Here is a 24,489-nt window from a genome sequence, read left to right as displayed (position 1 = left end):
ACATGAACTTCACAGCCACAGTATTCACTCGTGTGTTATTCCTCAAGTTACTCCAGATGTCTTCAGTCATACTATACAAAGCCACAATCTTTCTTATCACTCTGATGATGAGATAAACATTTATTTTTTTTAAAAGTATATTTTGGCCAGGCATGGCGTGTATGCCTGTAATCCCAGTAATCTTGTTGGCCAAGGCGGGAGCATTGCTTGAGGCCAAGAGTTCAAGACCAGCCTGAGCAACGTAGCATGACCTCATCTTTACAGAGAGTAAGAAGAAAAAGAAAATTTTAAAAGTATTTCTTTTAATTTATTTGTTATTTTAATCCTTCTATCTTTCCATTTATTCACCTAATCGTCCATCTACATAACTTGGGAAAATGTTGTAAATACATGTAAAACATTTCCTCTAAAAGGAGTAAACCACATGCCCTATAAGGACGGGGGCTTTGGGCCTTGCTCAACTCTGTGTCTCTAGCATATAGAAGAGTGGAACACAGTGATACTAAACAAATGTTTAACTAATTAAAATATGAATGAAATGGAGAGTTGGGTTTTACTTATTGAAGTACACATTAAAGATAGTTTTACTTTAAGAGACAACATCATATTTGAGTCCTAAATAATTACAATGAGTTAAGGATGTCAATTAGGAGAACAACAGACAAAACAAAGAAAGCAACATGAGCAAATCATGGACAAGACCAGGAGTGCTCACAGAAGCATAAAACATTAGTCAGCCAATGAGAAGAAATGAAATGGGAATGGTTGCAGGAGTGAAGAATGACCTTGCATCTCTTTAAGCAGCTCTATTATTATTCCATAGAATCTGACACCTGCTGATCTGAATTTTAAATATATAACTGGCTGCTGTGGACAAATGGAATTGACATTTAAGAAGAACAAGGAAGATCATAAACGCACAGTTATAAGGCACCTGCAGCAGTTCAGGAGAAAGCTAAGAAGGGTTTTAATGAGGGATGTCATGACAGGAATGTAAAACATAGTAAATAATAATGATGATTATTAATAACAATAATAGATTTAGGAGTGGTGCTACCAGGGCTTGATGAGTGATTGAACTTTAAGAGGCTAAAAGAGAATGGAGAGAGGGAAAATCTGGGATGATATTGGCATTTTCTTGGGAACTGAACTGGTATTGGAGGGAGAGATTACTTAACATATGGACATATTGAACATGAGGTACCTATTGTCAGAGTTGAGGACTTCATCCTACCCAAACCTGGAGTTTCAAAACAGTAAAAGAAAGCCTTCAAATGACAAGAGTGGGCTCACTCTGCCACACATAAAACACATAAGTGGGTTGAATCTCTGACAGAAACATTGATTTAATTCTTAAAGTTTCCAGACAAACATTTGAAAATCTTCTGGACTCTAGTTTGAGATCTATCCTGTTCAGAAGGTCTGCTTTTAAAGAAAGAAGACAAGCTTGTTTGCTAAGTCTGTCTCAGAACAGAAATAAACATTCTGAGTTAGACTTTTACTAAATACACCAGCACAAATTAAATTATATCTACATTAAGATGTGTGTGTATATCAACGTCCACATTATTTTCATATATACCTCATTTTAAACTTTGCAAAAACCTCTGAAATATTTCGTGATGGCAAATAACACACAGAACATTTCACAAAAGTTCTTTGAAATCTAGCATGCAGATTAATATAATATATAGTTAGCATCAAACATTCAAAGCCCTACAATAAAATATAGTTATGTAAATAAGATTTCCTTCTTTCAAATAGGCATCATTAAGTAAGTAAATATTCCAATAGACTAAATCTAATTGAAACATCAATAAAGCTCAAATTGCACTGTATTTCAAGAACTAAAATTTTCTAGTTTGCTAGCTTCTAACAAAATAATTCAATGGTATGCAAAAATTTATGCTTCATTTATGAAAGAATTGGACAATTTACAATTTTATTCTGAAATTATAATGCCATACCCATTTTTGATATCTTTGCAAAATTGCATCATTGCCCAACAATCATAGGTTCAAATTTATTATTATTCTTTTAAAATTCTAAAGACTGTCTCCAAACTTCCCAAGTTTGTGCATTTTTCAGAATTGAAATAACAATTTCTACACTCCTGCGTCAGACAATTTTCTAGAATATATCTAGACTGTAACTTACATATTTAAAAACGCCTTCCTAACCATGGCTTTTAGAAATTCAGCTTTGTATTTCCCCATTTCTTTATCAATAAGTTTATAGTTGGTTTTGTGTCTGACACACCAAAGACCCTCACTTCTGTCAGCCTAAAGAAATTTTGAAAAATCTATTCATCAGAAATGGAAAGCAAAATCACACAGCTAAACATTAAACAAGGCATTTAACGCAAATCTATAAAAAATAGTACTTTTATATATCAATCCCCCATAAATGTTACCATTGTGGATAGGAAATTGCAAGTTTGTAAAGCCTAACTTTTGGTTCTATAACTGAAATGTCAATTAACAAGACAAATTATTTTTGAAATAAATCACTTTCAAAGAGAAAACAAAGAGGAAAATCAAAATAGTCTTTTCAATGTTATCCTTTATATTTTAATATTATTTCCAAAATCAATGTGAAAATGTATAAATTTTTTATATTAATACAAACATGAAAAGCCACTTTGTGTGTACAGTTAGACCACATATGTTCAGTTAAACAAATGATTATTAAGAAAATATCATTTTTCAATGCAATCAGGTAATTAATATTTGTAATAGATTTGTAATGTCACTTTCAGTCATTGACTAACAATCATAGATTTAAATTTCTTTCTAGCAAATCTATTTTATAACAACAAATATTACATTTGTACTGTTGTTTTTGTAAATGTAATCAGTGGTAAAACATGAACTCATGCATATTAATATCATTTCTAATAAAAAGCTGATTGAATTTTAATGCAAGCCCTAGCAAGATAATTCCTAAGCTTTCAGATTCTGGAGCCGGGCGCGGTGGCTCACGCCTGTAATCCCAGCCCTCTGGGAGGCCGAGGCGGGTGGATTGCTCGAGGTCAGGAGTTCGAGACCAGCCTGAGCAAGAGTGAGACCCCGTCTCTACTAAAAATAGAAAGAAATTATCTGTCCAACTAAAAAAATATATAGAGAGAAAAAATTAGCTAGGCATGGTGGGTACTCGGGAGGCTGAGGCAGTAGGATCGCTTAAGCCCAGGAATTTGAGGTTGCTGTGAGCTAGGCTGACCCCACAGGGGGCAACAGAGTGAGACTCTGTCTCAAAAACAAAACAAAAACAGATTCCCCTCCACACAATATATGCATGGTCAAACTTCCTAAGCTGATGAATATGAGAGCTCAGTGTTCTCTTTTCCTCTTTTTTAATATATTTGTGAATATCTTGAGATTAATCTTACTTTCTCTACCAGTGTCTTATTCACCTCATTGCCCAGAAAAATTCCATATTTGATCTACTTTTTGGTATTTCTGTTGTCAAGAAATATATTTACAGAAATTGTTTGATTTCAAAACTTTCTGTTAAGCAGTTCACACACAATTCAGGCCACTGCTTTGAGCCAAGTAGTCAGTAAACAGCACCTCAGACCACACTGACCTCGATAGGCTGAACTGCACATGCTCTAGAAGGCACAGAGGTTCCACCACAACCTCAGCAGCACTGAGGTTTGCTGTACCTCTACAAGGGTGGGGAAAACACCCATTGCACACATCCAGCCACTCTCACACACTGGTATTTCTCTTCATTCTTCTGTTACAGTCAGTTTTTGTACACATTTAACTTTGTTGGTCATATTTCACTTGTAAGTGCTTCCTGAGTGTAGGAGCTACACCACCTCCTTTTTTAATTCTCCACAGTCCCTGAGAACCAATAAGTACTTTATCTATTATCTTGTTCTTGTTGCTTGCTAGAGCATATGAAAAATATTGACACAGAAAATAGCATATTTTTGAACATGGTGTCTCTTGTGTGAAATATTCATTTTCATGTGGTTCAATTATAAATATCCCAAAACACTAATTTCACAAGTGCAAACTCCCTGCAGCCTAAGCGTTTGGGTAAGGCCCATTTTACACACTCCTATCACAGACAGGATCACATTTGCCATCGTGCTACTGCTGTGCACTGCAGTTTCCATGTCCTGCTCCCCTGTGTATTACTAGTGCCTTGATGGACTATGCTTACTTCTCTCTGTAACCCTGGGACTAATGCAGTAACTGGCCACATATGCTAACTCAATAAATGTGAGTTTAGTGAATAATCAAATGGTATAGAATCAGTGCTATTTCCCAGAACTTCCATTCATTCTGTACGACAGATAGAAAAGCACAAAATTATATTTAAGACATAACTCAGGCAAGTATTCCTTTTTTCTTTTCTACTTTTCTAACAGCCATAACTTTTAGAGAGCATGAATAAGAAAAGGAGTCTTTGTGAGAAAAATATAAAATATAAACAATTGGAATCCAATATTTTTTAAATAAACTATTTGAAAAAAATTTAAAATAGTTAATACATTTAAATTTTCACTTTTTTTCCTTTGACTGGCTGATCTCCTCAACCCTAAACTCAGTTATCTGCAATCCAAACTAAAAATTGCTTATATTAAATTATAGTCAAATTAGTAAGTGCAGTTAAGAAGTAGTAAAAGAGAAAGTATTACTTAAATCTGAATAGTTTGCAAACACAATCCATTTATTTCTATTTTGTTAATTAACAAAAATTTAACAAAAGCCTTAACATATTTTTTATAAAGATTTTAACTCTCAAATTCATTTTCACTGTCTTGACATGACCTTATAATCAAAAGGAGGAACATTATCAGGAATAAAGAGGGACATTCCAAAATGATAAAGATGTCAAGTATCCAATAAAACAAAAGTCCTTAGTGTGTATGTAGCAATGGAGCATAAAATACATGAGTCAAAAACTGATAGAACCTCACAGGGAAATGGACAAATAAACAGTAATAATTGGAGATATCAACACACTACTCTATCAGTAATTGACAGGTCCAGTAGGCAGTACTATCAGTCAACTTAACATAGTCAATATTTATAGAATAATTCATCCAACAACAGCAGATTACATATTCTCCAAGTTGCATGGAACATTTATCAAGATTGGTCATAAAACATACCTGAATAAATTAAAAAAAATAAAAATCCTACAAAATAATTTGTCAGACCACAATATAATTAAAATAGAAATCAATTAGTAAAAGATAGCTGAACTATCCCAAAATATTTGAAGGTTATATAACATCCTTCTAAGAACCAGAGCATCAATGATGAAACCCAAAGGGAAATTATTATAAAATACATCTTTACCTAAATAAAAATACACCTTGTTAGGTAGAGATAAGGAGGGAGAGGAGTATATGGCACTAGGAGATGCTTTGTCTACAGCAGGAGGAACAAACTGACCTAACAGAGCCACCAAGAAGGAACAGAAGACAGGTCAAGGGGGCTTCCAAGGACTGAACAGATGTTTGGTCTATGATAGGGGGTCTCCAAGGACTGAACAACCAGAAAGAGGTAGAAAGGCCACAAAGTGGAGATATGATCAAGGCCACAAAAGCAGGTCTTTGGAGCATGTGTATAAATAAGGTGATAGCAACCTCAAGTGACCTGCCTTCATTAACATAGTAAAAATCACACCCACCAGCACCATGGCCATTTACAAATACCATGGAAACCTCCAGAAATTGCCCTACAATGATATAAAAGGGGAGCACTGGCCATTCTGAGAATTCTCCACCCCTTTCCAAGAAAACCCATGAATATTCTGCCCCCCACTTAATATAAAATTAGGAAATCAGCATAAAGGGGAAAAATCTTTTAAATCCAGGGTCTTCTTGACTCGCAGAGATGGACTCGTTCTTTCTCTGGAACACACTATGTTTATTTAAATAAACTTTGGCACTTTGCCTGCTTGCATCTGCTTGATCTTCTCATTTGCTACGTTGAATCGGTTATCTGTAATCGCTCTTCACTTCAGGGAACCAAAAACCAGTGAACACAGAGCTAATAACTGACCTCCACGCCTGACATTTTGGTATTAAAATCCAGGACTTCTTCTTAGAGAAGCTTAACTGAGACTTTACATACAACCTTCCTTTTCCCTTTATCTAGGTAAAAATGTAAAAATAAGATAGAAGAAACCAGGAAGTAGGGGAGAGAGAGAGGTGAAGAAAGTTAAGGATATGAAGATATATTTCTGATAAGGAAAGTAAAAAGGAAAGAGAATAATATTGGATAGAAAGGATCTTGTATGAAAAATTTTTGTCTTAAGATAATGGGTTGTTAAATAAAGGGAATATTTTGGGTCAAAAACAGAAAGTTTACATATGTCACTGAAGGTCAGTGTAAGTCGAGATAAGGTTCATGAAGGGGAAATCAGAAAGAATTTTGTATGTGATCAAGTTGGCTACAACTAAAGGGGAAATCTGTAGTTAAAACAACAATTTTTTTTGTTCTGTTATGGGACTTATGTTTGAAACCTCTTAAATATCTGCTGTTGTACAGCAGTTTAATCTAATGGGAAAATTACATCAAATGTTTGGAATTCAAAGGGTCCATCTGCCACTATAGAGTTAAAATGTGGAGCTTGTTAAACTGCCATCTTATGCCTGCTGAAGCTGTGGTTGCTAAGGTACGGGTGTTGAGAAAATCTCACTGAACTATTAATATGTTATCACTACTCAAGGACATCGGGAACAGCTAGCTACTTATTTGCAACTGAAGAAAAGATAACAGAAAAACAAAGCCATCTTTTTCCCTTTAAACACCAGCTGCTTTTGCTCAACTGCCAGTATTTTCACTCCTTCCTGTGTGTGTTGTGGCCGTTCCCTAAGTCTCTTGATTTTTCTTCCCTAAGGTAAGATGATGGAGCATGTACATTTACCTACTGCAGCACTTAAACATCAGCTTTTTCCTTTCCTTCTCCCTTGGCTGTGAATTCTGGCCACACTAGACTATGTTTGATTGTGGGTCAAACCAGGAACTCCACGCCTTTCTTGCTGCCCTTTTTGTTTTCTGACTTTCTTGCAACTGGAAGAGGTGTTCGCACTTGATTTATCCACTTGCCAGGTCACTGGTGCTCTTTTTAAACACCCATGGGCTTGCTCTGCCGTTGGCTTTCAGGGAGCCCTGGTTAAACCCCACTCAACAGGAAGCAAATGGGCTGTGTTCAACCTCTTCATGGACTCCCTGAAAAGACACAGAGAGGGAACTCAGAATCCTCTCACTTCAGTCAGTGGGCAGTTCTTTCACTATGGTCACCACTAAAAACTAGGGCAGAGTGGGAGGCCATCCAAGGTAGGGGACTCAGGGAAGTAAAGGCAAAAATGTGGTATACAGACACCGGTAAACATCAAGTCTGAGAAATCAAGGGTAGGATGGGGGTGCACACCCTATAAGGGATGTCTGTCCTCCGGAATCTGCTGTACGGTTTGGGGGAAAGCATGGGGCTCAGAGGGCTCTGGTCATGTGAGATGGAGTGAGGCATCTCCACGGGAAACACTCTCTGCTGTCCATGACTGGGGCAAAGGTACAACTGACCAAACGGAAGTGGTGATGCCAGTTCCAGCGAGTAGACTTCCCTGTCTTCTCTCCCCGTAGAAACATGGGACAAGAAGTATCAATCCGCATGAGTTCACCCCTGGGATGTTTTTTAAGAAAATAGAAGATCCTTGGATTTGGCAGCCTTTGGACAAAGAAACTAATATTCTTTTGCAACATAGCCTGGTCCAGTACCAACTACCAGATGGAGAGTCCTGGCCTGGCTGATAAATAGAGTCTTAATTACAATAGTATCTTACAACTAGACCTCTTTTGTAGAGGGGAGGGGAAGAGGTCAGAGGTTCCATAAGTTCAGGACTTTATGTGCTTAAGAGACAACCCCAGCACTGTGAGTATCATGTCAAGAGGTGCCAATAGAAAGAAAGGTGAAGGAGTCAGGAAGTGGAAAGGCAACTGTGGCCATAGCCTTGGCCCGAATGGGCCACAGGCTCCACTTGAATATGTCCCTCCACCTCCCATGTGTCCCCTGCAGGAGATATCCCAGGACCAGGAGGGCAGCCTATGAGACTACACATGCATTCTCCATGGGAGACCTAAAAACATGCAAAGAGAAACTGGGAAGCTTCCCTGTTGACCCTGGGTTATTTGTAGAGGAATTTTCCAGAACACATAGTTTCGACAAGCCCTTTATAGTGTATGTTGACGAAAAGGAAAAGTTGCAATGAGAGTTTTAGTGCAAGAGTTTGGAGGAGAGTTGTGGCTGGTGGGATATTTCTCTAAGAATCTAGACCCTGTAGCCAGTGGCCCCATTGCTTGAGATTATTGGTTGCTGCAACCATCCTAGTAGAGGAAGCACAAAAGTTGGTCTTTTCCAGAACTTTCAAGGTTTGGGCCCCACACAGCCTGGCTCCCCCTTAACCAAGAACAAGTCAAGTGGCTCTTCAATAGTGGGGTGCTAAGAAATCACCTCCTCCTAATAGAACATCTAGAAGTCACCCTGGAAACCTATGTGGCCTTAAATACTGTCAATACTTATTATGGCAGAGCAGGAGGAGGACAAAAGTATAGATCAAAGTTGTGAAGAAACATTACTAACAGTGTCAACAGGAAACACAGATTTAAAGGATACCACTCTGTCAAATCCAGGGGACATTTGGTTTACTGATGAAAGTAGTATGGTGACAGATGGACATCCAGGGCTGGATACGCTGTGGTCTCCCACACTCAGGTTCTCCAGAGCAGGCCTTCACCACCAAACACCTCAGCCCAAAGGCTGAGCTAATAGCCCTAAGGCAGGCACTAGAACTGGCAGAGGATAGAATACAAATATACACTGGCAATAAATATGTCTTTGTAATTCACCAGGCACATGGCCAGATTTGGAAGGAGAGGGGGTTACTCTTAGCAGGAAACTCTCTGATCAAACATGGAGAAGAGATTCAGAAACTTTTACAGTGAGTCTATTTACCAAAAGAAGTCTGGGTCCTACACTGTAAAGGACATCAAAGGGAGGGGGATGTAGCACAAGGAAATAACAAGGCCACCAGTGTGGCCAAGAGAGTGACATGGGAAGAGGAATTTGTAACAGCAGTGTTGCAAATGGCACCCATACCATTAGAAATACAGGACAAACCAGTGCATTCTAAAAAGGAGGGGAAATGGGCCAAGAAAAGGGATTTTCCTTCACTCCTATAGGATGGTGGGAACAAGGAAGAAAGCCCTTCATCCTTTCTAGTATCTCTCAAAAGGCAGTTTCTAGTTTCCACCAAGCTTTCCAAAGGCTGAGCCTCTGAAGATTCTTTTAGAAAAAATGGTGATTATTCAAAGATTGGATATATTACTCAAATTACTGCTTCATGTTACCTCTGTATTTAGGGTAATCCACAAGGGGGAGCTCATCCACCTCCACTGCTGGAGCCAATGAAGTGAGGAGGCAGATATGGGGGAAGACTGGCAACTTGATTTTACTGTAATGAATTTATGCAGAGGTTATAAATATCTTTTGGTATTGGTGGACACCTTTTCAGGATGGATTGATACATACCCAACCCATACAGAAAAGGCAACAGAAGTTATATAACAAATCACTAAGAGAAATGATACTTCACTTTGTGTAAGGGAAATCCATGTGTATAGGCAATAGGTTTCTTAGGCCAATCTAAAGTAATTGCTGGCATGTCTCCCAGGGGCCTTCCAGGGAGGCGTGAGTGAACACATTTATGTAACCAAGGTGTTATCTCCTATGTGAACCCATGTGATCTCACTTTCCCATGGCATGTTGCCACTATTGTTCTGAGCCATATATGTGTTTGCCAGGTTCTTGGCCATGCTCTGCCTTCTGCTCCATTCCCCTGACAATAAAGGAACACGTCTCATCTGCCTACTGCTGCCCCTCTCTTCTTTCAACTCCCTGAAGCCTGTTCTGTTGCACTTGTTAGCCACAGAGCCCACTCCCCACACTTTGGTCTTCCCCTGAGCTTTCAAAGTGATAATGGGCCAATTTACATCTAAATAGCACAGGGACTGACAACAGCTTTGGGGATAGATTACCATTTACATACCTCCTGGTAAAGGACCAACCAAACTTCAAAAAGAAACTTAGCTAAGCTATGTCAAGAAACAAAACAAATTGGGTTCAAAATCTTCCAGTTGCCTTAATGAGAATTTGTGTCTCTCTCAAAAAGGCACTAAAAGATAAGAGTGAAATTAAATTAAATTAAATTAAATACAAGTGAATTAGAAGAAAGAAAAGAACAAATAGTATAAAATCATGAGACACAGTTAGTAGAAAGGATCAAAAAAGCCAGAGATATTTCCATTGAAAACAATAAAATTGATAAAAGACTATGTAAGAAAGAACCAGAGAAGGCACAAATATTTTATTTCTAGATTAAACATAGGCATACCTTATGATTCTTACAGATATCAAACAAATAATAAAACCATATTATAAATACAATTCAGTATCCATGTGAAAGAAAAAAATCCCTAAAATGCGCAAATTACCTAAATGTAGTAAAACAACAGACACCTGAGTAAACCCTACATATATCAAACAAATTGAGTTTGTTATATAAACATTCCTACCAATATATTCTACCAACTCAGATGGCATCACTAATGAATAATAAATAGCACTCTACACAAAGGCTTCCAGGTTATCAGTCAAGGAATGTGTCCCAGTGTAGCCTTGACAGCAGGGCCTCTCAAGTATGTAGTGATGAATCAAAGCAATCAAATCTCCTTGTGAACATGGATGGAGAAACAAATCTCACTCTAAATGTAATATAGTCACTGATTTTTTTTTTTAAAGGGCCAAGACAGAATGACCAGTAAATCAGAAACACAAGTCTGGTTTCACATTTAAAAAAATAAAAGTAGTTCAATTTATAAATATTATACAGAGAAAACATATATCATTTCAACTGATGCAAAAATATCAAAAATCTACCATTGATTCAAAGCAAAATCTATTAGAAATATGGGAATATTACAAAACTTGCTGAATATAGAAAGCTCTCATAAAAAACTTCATCAATATGAATGAAATGTTGAAATCTTCTTATCAAAAAGTGAAAGTAATACATATGATGTACATAGAACCATTATCATGTCTTCTCTTTATCACTGGAAATAAAAACTCAGGGAAAATAAATCAAGAAAAAAATTTATGGCACTTAGAAAAAAATATTAAATAAAAGAGTGATCATTACAGATAAAATAGTTGTGTACATAAAAAATCAGAACCTACACTTGAACTAGTAGAATTAATACATAAAATCAATGAAGTAACTGGATATAAGATCAACATGCAAACTTCAATTGTATTTCTATTTACAGCAACAAAATAACTAAAGGACATTTTAAAATAAGGATGCTATTTACAAAAGCATAAATGTGAAATATCTGTATTTCTGTGTGGCTTCAATAGTAAAAAATGCAATATATGACAGAGAAATTAAAGAAAACCTAATACAATGCCAGACATACCATGACATTGATTGGAAAAATCAACTTTATATAGAGGCCTACTCTTTAAATATGACTTTAGAGGTTATTGCAGTCCCAAACATAATCCCAGGAGAATTGTTTTCAAATAGCTCTTATTGAGAGTCATGCTGATAGCGTAAATGTCATCCATTTAAAGTGTATGAATCAGTAAACTTTAGTATATTTACAGAGTTACAGCTAAAACCAATTCTCAAATTTAGAATTTTCATCACTCGAAAGACAGAAAGTTAGCAATTAGTGGTGACTTCCTATTCTAACCTCCCCTTAACCTTTGACAATGGCTATTCCACTTTCTGTCTCTAAGGGTTTGCCTATCCTTAATATTTCATACAGATTCGCAAAGCATTCAAAGTTTAGAAAGGTTAAATGCCACAAACACAATGTTGAGCAAAAAGAGCCAGACACAAAAGTAATGACATCCTGTTCTTTGTGGTGTGTGTATTATACTACAAATATTATTGTTGACAATCTTTTCATTATTAAAACAAATAACAATTCATTTTGACACACACAATCATAATATTATTTCCATTGCACAAAATATAAAAATTACATGGCTGACTCCAAATTCAAGACGCTTTACTTCTAAAGCTGTGCTTACAATAATATCTTTTTGAAGATTCACATCCATCTGATCGAAGACTACCATCATGTAGCATAGCACAGTTATACTTATATTCTGTCTCTGCTATTCTGTAATGGAGAAAAATCCATACTTCTATTATATATTATGGGGACAATCAATGAAACAAGAGTATTTTCCATGTACTTTAAGAAAATAATTTTATGAAAGCAGTTAATGACATTTTAATATAATATTAGTTAAGAGTTGATTATTATGAAAGCTGAACACAGTAGTCACACATATCTGCAGGGAATATATTTCAAGACCACCAGTGAATGCCTGAAACCACCTATTTTAGTGTACCTTTTATATACTTTGTTTATTCTGTATATATACACCTATGATAAAGTTTCATTTATAAATTAGGCACAATAAAGGATTAACAACAATAACTAATAACATACAAGAGTAAGAACAGCAATATGCCAGCAAAACTACCCTTGGGCTTTTGGGCCATTATTAAGTAAAATAAGAGGAACTGGAATGAAAGCACTGTGACACTCTGACAATTGGTCTGATCACCAGAACCACCAAGTGACTAATGTGTGGGTTGCCTCTCCAGTGTGGATCTGCTGGTCAAAGAGATGATTCACATCCCAGGCAAGACAGATGGGACAATGTGAAATTTCATCACCTTACTCAGAAAACTGAACAAGTTAAAGCTCACAAAGTATTTTTTTCCTGGAATTTTCAGTTCAAAATTTTTTCTCCACGGTTGACTGCAGTTACCTCGAACTACAGAAAGTGAAACCACCAATAAGGGGGAACTACTGAGGTCCATTCTTTAATATTTATATCGACATTTCTCTAACTTTCAACATTTTTTCATGTCTATAATTCAACTTAATCTTACTCATATTATTATTCTGAATTTATCCTTTTTATGTTTTTCTACTATATAGCACCATTCAAAAAACTTACTGAAGTTTGAAAGTTGAGCCATGTAATGACACCCATGGATGATCACTGCTGTTACGAAAGACTCCAACCCATGATTGAAGTAGCAGGGAGTCCAGAAATGTCTATCGAATATAAATATTTTACATTTAAAAAATTATGAAACATCTTACAAATTTTTAAAAGTGCAAGTAGCACGTTCTTACAGTGGGTCTATAATTGTCAAAACAACAAATATTTTAAGCAATATATTAAAGTTGAAAACCACTTTTTGTATTAGCAAAGACTTTCACAAGTTTTGTAATTTTTGCTTCAAATGAACTCTTAAACATTTATACTTAGTAGTTCATTATTCTTCTTACATTAATGAGGAAAATTATGATCCATGTAATTTAATATCTACCCATGTTGGCAAAATAAAAAGAGCATGAATTTAAATAAATTTCTAGAAACTATACATACATTTCTCCTGGTGCTAATAGAAAACAATGTATATTTCTACTACGTTTCTCAGAGTTTGGGGTTTGGAATGGAATTAAAGAGGCTGCCATTGAAGAAATAATGTATACGCCAAGAATAACGGTTTTCTGGGCACCACACTTCTTAAGCCCCCACTTTTCTCTGTTTTGTTATTCATGAAACATCAGTGGTCCGGTACAGGTGCTACTACCTACTAAATACAACCACGGATTCTGGAACTTATGAAAGACAAAAGCATAAGAGACACTGAAAGGTGGAAAGAAAAAGGTGGAATGGTTTAGGACCCAGGATCAGGGCATCTTAAGTCTACTGCCCTACAGAAGAAAGTGACCTAGACCTGCTGTCACCCACCACCCACCCTGGCTATCAGAAGTGCCTCAGGTAAGCTCCTTCCCCCTCTTTACTGAGAGGGAGTCCTGCCAGCAACGCCAGCAAGGCTGGCACCACCAGCAAGAGTGATCTATCAGGAGACCTGCTAACAGTAAGTAGCCAGAGGAAGTCCTTCTGTCCCCCACCAAGAAACACCAGGGTTGGTGTGGCTGAGGGGGACCAGCAAACGAGTCTGATGGCTACAAGTGCTCCATCCAGGAAGCCTCTATGTCCCTGAGAACATGAGACTCAAGTCCCCCACCCAAAGACACCAGCTAAAACAGATTTTACAATGTTATACATACATAATATTGCAGTGAAAATTATCAAACCACAGATAACTGCATTAGTATACATAAATTGCAAAAAGATCACATGAGAGTTAAAGGAGACAGACAAAAGAATGCATAATGTATGACTCCATTTGTGTCAATTCTAAAAAAGGCAAAGCTTAATTACATATTAGATGTCAGGACAATGGTTTGGGGAAGGGGAAGGAGAAGTGATCAGGGCATTCATGGAGTGAGGCTGTTGGGGTTGGAGACTTCTAATTCATGATCTGTCTTGTATTCTGTGGGTCTGTTCACTCAATAATCAATCTGCATATTCATGATGTGCTCAGTTCTTTATATATAGTAAAATTAAGTAGCAAAATCTATTTTAAAATAAAAGCATTGATACAAGCATGGTTTTCAATGAGAAACAAGAATTGAAAATAATTTAATGTGCATTAGCATCATATAAATATAAATAACCTATTGTGAAGTCAATCAATGGAATATTTACAGATTTAAAAATAAATAAGCTAATTGTGTGTATATAAATACTGATGAATTCTATAAATATAATACTGACTGCAATGAGCTTTTAATAAAGTATTTGAAACATTTAACATCTTACCATTTCTTCTTCATTATCTATGTAAAGCAGATTAGAGTTGTTAGAAGCACAGGCCGTCACACTCTCATCCCAAGTTTTGAATTCCTTACTAATGTAATAACAATTGGTGGAATATTTGAACCACTCCTCTGGACAACGGCCACAATCATATGCTAAGGAAATACCATGAATTATTATCCAAGAAGTATATGAATTTTTTAAATAAAAATCAATCTATATATTTGTAAAGGTATAAACTTATATGCACATAAAATGTCTTTGCATCCAGATAAGCTGGTACATGTAAAAAACACATGCTCACAGATATACACAAATACACAGAAAACGGTCAGTCTCTCATCTCCTAATTATATTTCCACATCTATTAAAACATAAAACATATATCCACCCTGCACATGTCTGAAAAATCACTGAACAAAATATTTTTTGGAACAGCAAAATATTTAACTCTTATCATACGATAGCAATAGTGATTTGAGTCAAATAACAAAAAGAGGTATAGTGATTATAAATGAGTATTTCTACTTATTTTTGAAGGAAAGTGAATGTCCTCCTATAATCTTCATTTATGATTGTTTATTACCCAACATTTTAATTTATTTCCCAAAAAAATATCTATTATCATTTTTACACAGCCTAAGATTGAGACAATATATAACATAACTAACATCAGTACCTTTCTCAATGCTTGCATTCTGGAATGAATTGTTCCGGTTCTGTATTGCTATAGCAAAAAAAATTAATCTTTATTAAACATTAGTATCTAAAAAATCCACAGTAATTTTTAGGTTTTGTTTGAAATTTGGTGTATCACTTAGAATTATCTGCAGTAAAATTAATTTTAGGAAGAAAAAATTAATAAAGTAGTGAAGGTTTTCAGGAAAAAAAAATCCTTATGAAGCCTATAAAAGCAAACCACCATCACTCTCTACTCTATATATTACAATATAGTAAGTATTTGATTTAGCCACTTTCAAAAATTAATTTCTATTTCTCGATAAGCTTTTTCAGTCTCCTACACCATGTACTTAAGTTATGACGTTTGAATGTATATATTATTAAAAGCAAAGCATCTCTACAATTATTCTTTTACATATACTTTTGAACAATTTGGATTAACCATTTCTCATTTGGTCCAAAATATATGTTAAAATGTGAATTCTATTCCTTGAAACTATGAAATGTTTAGAGGCATTCCCAAACATTAACTGTTAAACTTCCCTATTAGTATTCCAAAACCTACATACAGAGAATGACAACTCTTGTTACCACGCTGAAAATTAACACAAGACAGATAATTCCCAGGATCCCAGCAGTGAGCTTCTCTGGAGGAAACAGTAAATCTGCAGGGAGAGAAACAGAAACATTGAGAAAGTAGAGAGAGATGGATGGTTAGAATATTTACATACAAGAGACCCCACATGCACAGGGACTCATAGATGAAATTGGACCCAAAACCCACATCTACCATAATTATCTTTTGCTTACAATATACCACAGCATTTTCAGTAAATGTAGCACTCCATGAGTTGTTGGACAAAGACTACAAATTTCAATGATGTGTGAGTAAAATTTGTCTGCACATTTCATATAAAATAGCATATCTCAACTTAGAACTCTTATCTTGCTGAATAAAACTATGTGAACATGTCCTGCGCTTTCCCCACACCCCTGCTCCCCAGCTGCACATCATAGAACAGTTGGATTGAGGAGCTGTTAAGTGCTTTACCTTTGCATTGGTAGGATTTGTCATCCCCTTGAAGATCCTCAGCAGCATTCTGAAGTTTTAATCCCACATAGGTTATTTCCTGTTTGGTTTCTGAAATGGAGTTTTTAGAGTCCTTAGATTTCCTTTGCTGCCTTTTTGAATTTTTGGCCAGATTCATTTCAGAGTAAATTACTCTTTGATTATCCATCTCTGCAACTGTGTGAGGTCAGACTGTGCTGTATGACACATGGAGGTGAGAAATTAATAAAGCGTTTATATAATGACAAGGTCCCTCCCTAGTGCAGTCAAAAAGGATGAGGTGGAGAGTGAGTATTAGTTCTCATTTTGCATTGAAGAATCTAAATTTCTCACTCTGATTTTCTTAGAGTTTAACCAATTGTCTTAGGGTAAAGTGTTTTTAAAAAAGATATACCCATCTTGCCCAAAAACCCATTTTCTATGTTTGTCAAAATATTATTGCTGGAACAATGCAAAGCAACACATAAGCAAGGAATAAAAAAATACATGAATAAAAATGTACTTATTAAAGTCTGATTCCACAGATATATTTTAAAATCAATATAAACCTATATCAAAAATTAAAATGTTATATTAGAAAAACTTATGCTCTGATTTATCATGATTTTGAAAGCAAATAATGGTTAAGGACTGAGTGATCTTAAAATAAAGAATAGGAAAATTGACATATATATTATTCTCTTACACTAAATGACTTTTATTTTGCAGTTTATACTTATTTGTTAAAATGGATTCAGGCTATTAGTGGTCTTTTGTTTAAATGGCTGAAGGGTTCTGAGAAAACATTAAACTATTTAAAATATTTTATCTGTTGGAAAATGTATATGACACAAACTTATGCATAACCTAAACAGTGCTAGAAACACTACAAAAAACTTTTAATTCTTTTTCATAGAAGTATTGGCAATTGATTCTATTGCTAAAATTTAAAACCATAAACTTATAAACAAAAACATAAAGTATCTATGGAAGAACATTTTTGTTTCAAACTTTCAGAAAGATATGATGTTTCTCAATATCAATAAAGCTTACTTTATTGGTGTGGGCATTTGTAATAATTCATGTAATGTAACATTTTAGTCAATGGGCTATGGAGGCAGTGAGATCTAGAATTAAGTTTGGATTTGCAATTCACAATGTGTGACCTTTAAAAAGTTACTTAGTATAAACATATACTGTGTATATATATATATATACATATATATACATATATGTAGTATACATATAATGCCTGTGAAACTTCTACTGGTCAAACTGACACTTAAAGTTCTCTACAAATATTAGCTATTTTAATTATTATTTTATTCACAATTGCTATGTTGTTGCTTCTGATTAATGTCAGTTAAACTACTGAAAATAAATCATTAGACAAGTCTTTTATATCAGTGTGATACATTTTTCTGCAATATTTGATAAATGTTTTAAGTCTTTTGATTGTTTATAACTAAGTTATAAAATTTATTTTGCCCTGAATTTAATTAAAAATAAAAGTATCTGAGGAATTATGTCTGGCTTTCATCAATAAAGTAATTCCTTTAATAATATAATCACTGAGCTACATGTAAATTATGTAATTATTCAATAATATACAATATAATGATTACTAATCCAAAATTAATTGTTCACTGTCATGATGTTTAGTTATCTCAGCTGAATTATGTTTGCTAACTAACCAGATTTATGTATATGCCATTTAGTAGGACTCCACAGGCAACAATTTGCAAACTTAGGAAATCCTAATTCATATTTCATATTTTAGGTTTTTATCCCAAATTATTCAAATTGAGAAATTAATTTCTACTTTGATTTTACTACAAATCAATTGTATTTGGAATCTTCCACTAAATGAGGTAGGCTAGTAGAGAGATAGAGAGTAGCAACACATACCTTCTGTCCCCAGAAAGTCGGGCGTCCTTTAGTGCAGAGGCCAGGTTACGCTCATAAAAGGCCTGAAGTAGCTGGGAAATAAAAGGTGAAATCAAAAGGCATAAATCCAGGATAAGAACAAACAATGTCTGTGACCTTCAGAGTGCCCTGTGAAGGCTCAGAGTGAGGCAAGAGTGGAAAAAGTAGATTTCTCATCACTGTGTCACTGAAGGTCTGGACAGGAAATTCTCACACATGGGCTACTTTGAAATCAGTTGATCTCATCACACACCTCCAAAATATAGGAGACTTTGGGATCCTATTGCAAGGACAAAGTAGAATTCTAAAATGTGTCCTTTAGTTTGTCCATTTTAAGTGACTGAGAAGCTGCTTTCATATTTTATGACCTATGAGGAGAAAGAGACTTGACCACCCACGCAGTTACCTTTTTTCCATCTCAGTCACATATATGACAACATAATTGCTAAGAGTGTCTTGGATGTTTAAGACCCATTTTTAGACTAAGCTGCTAAATCTTAATATGACATATTTCTTTTTTTTGTATTCTTACCATGTCACCTATGTTATGATGGAAAAATTCTAAAATTCATAGTAACATACATTATCAATAGATATTTACTGATATTTGTTATTAATTATTCTGAGAAATGAATATAGTTTCACCTTTGTGTAGCTGGCACAAAATCCATCATGCCAAATTTATCTTCTCAATATTTCTGCCTTAATTCTTAAATCCTTACATTTAGTTTTATTTTTTAAACAAATTATTTAATCTTTAGATTTTCCTTAATAAAAATAAATGTCTCTGAGAAGGATAAAACATTTAATCAATTTTTAAACATATCAGCATGTCAGACATTGAAATATTAAATAATTTTTTATACTGTTAATTGATTCATTCTCCACCATGACTGTCTGTATTTCAATAGGAATATTTGTTGTAAATGATTACAGCCTAAGTCAAACTAAGTGAGGGAAGGGAAGTAATTTCAAAAAAATTTCCTCTAAGTAAAAAATAGTGAGGACAAAATAAATAAACATTTAACACAAAAGTTAAAGGTCACATGAATATCAAGAGAAAGACTTTAAGAGGGAGTCAGGCAAGAGGGAGGCCTAGAAACAGCCGGCACATGCTCTCAAGGAGAGCACTGAAAGTCCAAAGTGGATGCCTATCTACAGATGGCTCCTCTTGGAAAGAACATTTTAAAACTGTGGAGAAGCGAGGGAGGATACTCAGAGTGCAGGAGGTGAAGGGGTAATTCACTGGGCGAGATGGAAGAGAACTTTGCGGTGGCCTCTGTCCTAGAGAAGGACAGAAGAGAACCCTGGGGCTCCACGTTGATCCCACAGGCATGGCAGCTGGAGATGTGAGGCAGATCCCTCCACCACCGCAGACCTGTGGACTGATGAGGAGCTGCTTGGATTCATTGCGGAGACATTGTACTGGAGAGTGATTGCAGAAGGGATCTGTTGGCTTCCAATCCCACGTTTCTGCAGCTGATGCCACTCTGAGCTCTTAGGTGCATGGTGCCAGGTCTGCAAGGGGCGTGGCTTTGCTGCAGCAGCCTTGGCATCACCCCCCACACACAGGACTGCAGATGAGTGGGCAGAGGGGCTGCTCCCCAGAGCTGTGCCTTGTGACTGGGAGTTGAGCACTCCACCTCGCCAGCACAGGATCTGAGCAGAGGAGCCACCTCAGGCATCACGGACACCACCTGAGAAGCCTGGAGCAACAGCTTTAGCCGGACCACAGGAGGGTAGAACCCAGGCCACCTGTTGGCCCCCGGCCCACAACGCCACTCCCGCACAGCCTGGACACTGCTGCCCACCTGACGCAGCTCCAGTTCCAGGGTTCTCACGCTGCTGGTGCAGCTACCTACGTGCGCAGCTCAGCATCTGCAGTGCCCAGGCTTCAGAACAGCCCCACACCACTGTGGCCTCACCTCTGTGGTTCCTGGCTGCTGGAAATGCACCTATGTGGCTCCACACCATCAGTCCCCATGCCCAGGAACTATGCCCTACCTACAGGGCCCACCCATGTGGTTCCCGCTCTGTGGACCTACCCAGCGTCCCACCCACACAGCTCCTGCCCTGCCACAGGAAGACTGCTATGCCTCCTTGAGGCTCTAGCACTGAAACCGGGACCAAGGCTCCACCCAGGTGGCTCCAGAACTCCACTGGGCCCACAGTTCCACCCCTGAGATTCCAACATTGTGCCTGGACAAGACCCTACCCCAAGTTTCCACCACTGGTACTTGTCCCATGGAACCCACTGAAGCTCCCAGGATCTGCCAGGGACCTCCACATCTGAGCCACCATTACAATTGGATGTGGTTGGAGCAAATGCACACAACCCAGACACCCACAACCACTACCTCAATAGCCTCATTCAGCTGATAGTGTCACCTCTGCAGGGTGATGCTGGATAGAGCAATCCCCCACAACACTATCCTCTGAGGAGAGGGTCCAACCCAGCCCCCATCTCTAGCTTCCAACAATAATCTAGGGAACAATACACCACTTTGCACAAACATCATACAGCACCCGCTTGAACTGTGACAATCACAGGGCAATGGGACAAAACAGAAGGGCTGCACTACAGGCTGTCAGGGAGCCCACTTCTCCCCTGCAGGGTAAGGGGTAAGATACAAACCTCCATCTAGGGACCTCCCCCTTTTCTCACTATGTAGGAGAGTTAGTGAGACAAAGGGGACACAAGCTATGGGATTCAACAAAAGTGTTCTTAAGGGGAAAATTCATAGCCTTAAATGCCTACATCAAAGAGACAAAAAGATCACAAAATAAGAACCTAAAGTCACATCTCAAGGACCTAGAAAAGGAAAAGCAAACCTAACCCGAATCCAGTGGACAAAAAGAAATAACAAAACTGGGAGCAGAAATAAATGAAACGGGAAAAAAAAAATACAAAACATCAATGAAACAAAAACTTGGTTCTTTGAATACATAAACAAAATCCATAGACCTCTTGCTAGATAACCAGGAATAGAAGAGAAAGGACCCAAATAAGCTCAATAAAAAATGAAAAAGGAAATATAACAACTGATACCAAATACAAAACATTATCCATGAATACTACAAAAATCTCTACCTACATAAACTAGAAAATGTAGAGGAAATGGACAAATTCCTGGAAATGAATAATATCCCAAAACTCAATCAGGAAGAAATAGAACTCCTCAGTAGACCAACAATGAAAAATGAGATCGAAGCAGTAATAAAAAATATCCCCCAAACAAAAAAAAGCCCTTGACCAGATGAATTCACAGCCAAATTCTACCAGACCTGTAGAGAAGAACTGGTACCCATCCTACAGAAATTATTCCATAATATCGAGAAGAAGATAATCCTCCCTAACTCATTCTATGAAGCCAGTATCACCTTGATGCAAAAAGCAGGAAATGACACACACAAGAAAAAGTTTAAATTGCCTTGTTTTTATCCAATGGAAATCTTTTCATCATTCCTCATCTTGTATCACGAAAGGAGGTATATTTGTAATCTGTAACTCTGAAGGACATTCACTTCCATATAACCCTTCAAGATTGAGTTCAGAAACACCCAAATCTATAACTTTCTAAAATCTAGGAAAATGGAATTTAAATCCAATTTATGTTCCTGAAATCTCAACTAGCATTTGAGCCATCCAAGAACGGCTAATGTTGTTTAGCTATATGTATACAGTTGTGTTCATTATATTTAAATATATTTTCATAAACTACGTTAACAATCTTATATGGATGTGTGCTTGTGTGCATGGTATATGTATTTTCTAGCTTACAAAATAAGTTATGTTTACATATTTATTACATTTTCATAAACTTAACAGTCTTTTCTGTTAGCTACATTATGAAGTTAAAACAAAAATTAATTAATTAAAGATGCTAAATAATGTCACCTTCAATATGTTCTTCTTTAAAATTTTTGATGCTAATGTCTATTATTCCTGTAAACATCCATTTGGTGTTTTCAATTAAATAATGTTATACAGTCATGCCTCACTCAATGACAGGGATATGCTCTAAGAAGTGCATGATTAGTTTATTTCACAATTGTGTGAACATCATAGAGTGTACTTATAAGAACCTAAATGGCATGGCCTACCACACACTTAGGCTACTTAGCCTATTGCTCCTAGACTACAAACCTGCACAGTTTGTTCTTGTACTGAATATTGTAGGAAATTGTAACACTATATTATGTATTTGTTTATCTAAACACATATAAACATAAAAAAATTCCGGTAAGATTACAGTGTAAAAGATGAAAATGATATACCTATACAGGACAATTACCATGAATAAAGCTTGGAGGACTGGAAGTTTCCAGGAATGAGTCAGTGAACTAGATGTGAGTGAATGTGAAGGCCTAGGGTATTACAGTACACTGCTGTAGTCTTTATAACCATTGCACACTTAGACTGCACTAAATTTATTTAAAAAAAATTTTTTCTTCAATAAAAAATTGACCTTAGTTTACTATAATTTTTTACTGAATAAACTTATTAATTTTTTTAACTTTTTGATGTTTCTGTAATACTTACCTTAAAACACAAATACATGTGTTGAGCATTACTAGAGGTGCATTCAGTATTTATTAATATTTGAACCCACACACCTAATGTTTGTATATTTTTCTGTATGTATGCTTTATTTCATTAACAAAATGTTTATTTAAAACTCAAATAAATCAAAGAAAATAAGAACACATATTTCATGATTATTATACATATATATCAAGATCTTTATAAAAATAATCTTGTGATGGGTTTTATGGTTTGAAGTCATAAAATAAAATTCATTGGCAGCTAAAAAAACCACAAATACATCGTACAGCTACATGAATATATTGTCTCTGTATCCTTGTTCTATAAGCCTTTTCAATTCCTAAAAATTTTATTTATTTATTTTCCTACTTTTTAAACTTTTTTGTTAAAAACTAAGAAATAAGCACGTACATTATACTATACTCACACAGGGTCAAGATCATCAATAGCACTGTCTTTGACCTCCACATCTTGTCCTATTGGAAGTTCTTTAGGGGTAGTAACAAGTTTGGAACTGTCAGCTCCTATGATAATAATGTCTTTGTCTGGAATACGTCCTGAAGGACCTGCCTGAGGTTGTTTTACAGTTAACTTTTTCTTTTACATAAGTGAAAGGATTATACTCTAAAATGGTAGTAAAATGTAAAGTATTGTGAATACATAAACCAGTAACCAGCAGTATTGTTATTGATCATTATCAAGTATTATGTAATGCATTCTTTCTTCATGGATATCCAAACTTCATGGATAGCAGCACAGTAGGTTTGTTTACACCAGTATCTCTACAGACATGTGAATAATACATTGCACTACAATGTTATAATGAAATAGCATCACTAAGCAACATGAATTTTTCAGTGCTGTTCTAAATTTTGTGTGGTTTTAAAGTATCTACTTTTGAATAGGTAAATATATGCACTTGTTCAAAATTAAAAACATGCAGAAGAATATATACTAAAATGTGAATCCCCCATCAACCCTACTTCCTGGCTGCTTAGTTCTTCCCAGGGGCCCCTCCTCACTCTGAGTTCTTTTTTAATTATTATGGCTATATAATAGTCATATGTATTTATTGGCTATATGTGATTTTTTGACACAGGCATAAAATGTGTAACAATCAAATCAGAGCCATTGGGGTGTCCATCATGTCAAGCATTTTTCATTTCATTGTATTAGGAACATTCCAACCCCATACTTTTGTTATTTAAAAGTATACAATAACTCACTGTTGACTATAGTTACACTATTGTGATACCAAATATTAGATCTTGTTAATTCTATATAACAATATTTTCACACCAACTTATCATCCCCAATTTTTATCCCCCCCACCACTACACTTGCCAGCCTTTGGTAATAGTCATCCTCCTCTCTATCTCTATGACATTTGTTGTTTAAATTTTAGCTGCCACATACAAGTGAGAACATGTGAAATTTGTCTTTCTGTGCACGGCTTATTTCACTTAACATAATAATGTTCTCCACTTCCATCCATGTT

At 36.0% G+C, this 24,489-nt stretch overlaps 1 protein-coding gene across 1 annotated transcript; it reads right to left on the bottom strand.

Moving 5' to 3' along the window:
- Window positions 1-12,056: 12,056 nt before the first annotated feature.
- LOC123640009 (NKG2-A/NKG2-B type II integral membrane protein-like) lies at window positions 12,057-18,447 on the bottom strand. Its single transcript, XM_045554327.1, has 7 exons — window positions 18,428-18,447; window positions 16,523-16,737; window positions 16,041-16,136; window positions 15,470-15,517; window positions 14,794-14,945; window positions 13,069-13,169; window positions 12,057-12,215 (listed from the first exon to the last, which is right to left on the bottom strand). Exons 2-7 carry the CDS (start codon window positions 16,707-16,709, stop codon window positions 12,092-12,094), a joined length of 708 nt encoding a protein of 235 aa, XP_045410283.1. The 5' UTR covers window positions 16,710-16,737; window positions 18,428-18,447; the 3' UTR covers window positions 12,057-12,091.
- Window positions 18,448-24,489: the final 6,042 nt, after the last annotated feature.

This window comes from Lemur catta, chromosome 6, assembly GCF_020740605.2.
Source record: "Lemur catta isolate mLemCat1 chromosome 6, mLemCat1.pri, whole genome shotgun sequence".
Lineage (NCBI taxonomy): Eukaryota > Metazoa > Chordata > Mammalia > Primates > Lemuridae > Lemur > Lemur catta.
This window is presented reverse-complemented; position numbering and strand designations above follow the sequence as displayed.

Coding starts and splice junctions, on each gene's coding strand:
- LOC123640009 (XM_045554327.1), bottom strand. CDS start 16,709: ATGGATAATCAAAGAGTAATTTACTCTGAAATGAATCTGGCCAAAAAT. Junction 15,518..16,040: donor AACAAGAGTTGTCATTCTCT/GTATGTAGGTTT, acceptor TTTTTGCTATAG/CAATACAGAACCGGAACAAT. Junction 13,170..14,793: donor TAGATAATGAAGAAGAAATG/GTAAGATGTTAA, acceptor TATATTCGATAG/ACATTTCTGGACTCCCTGCT.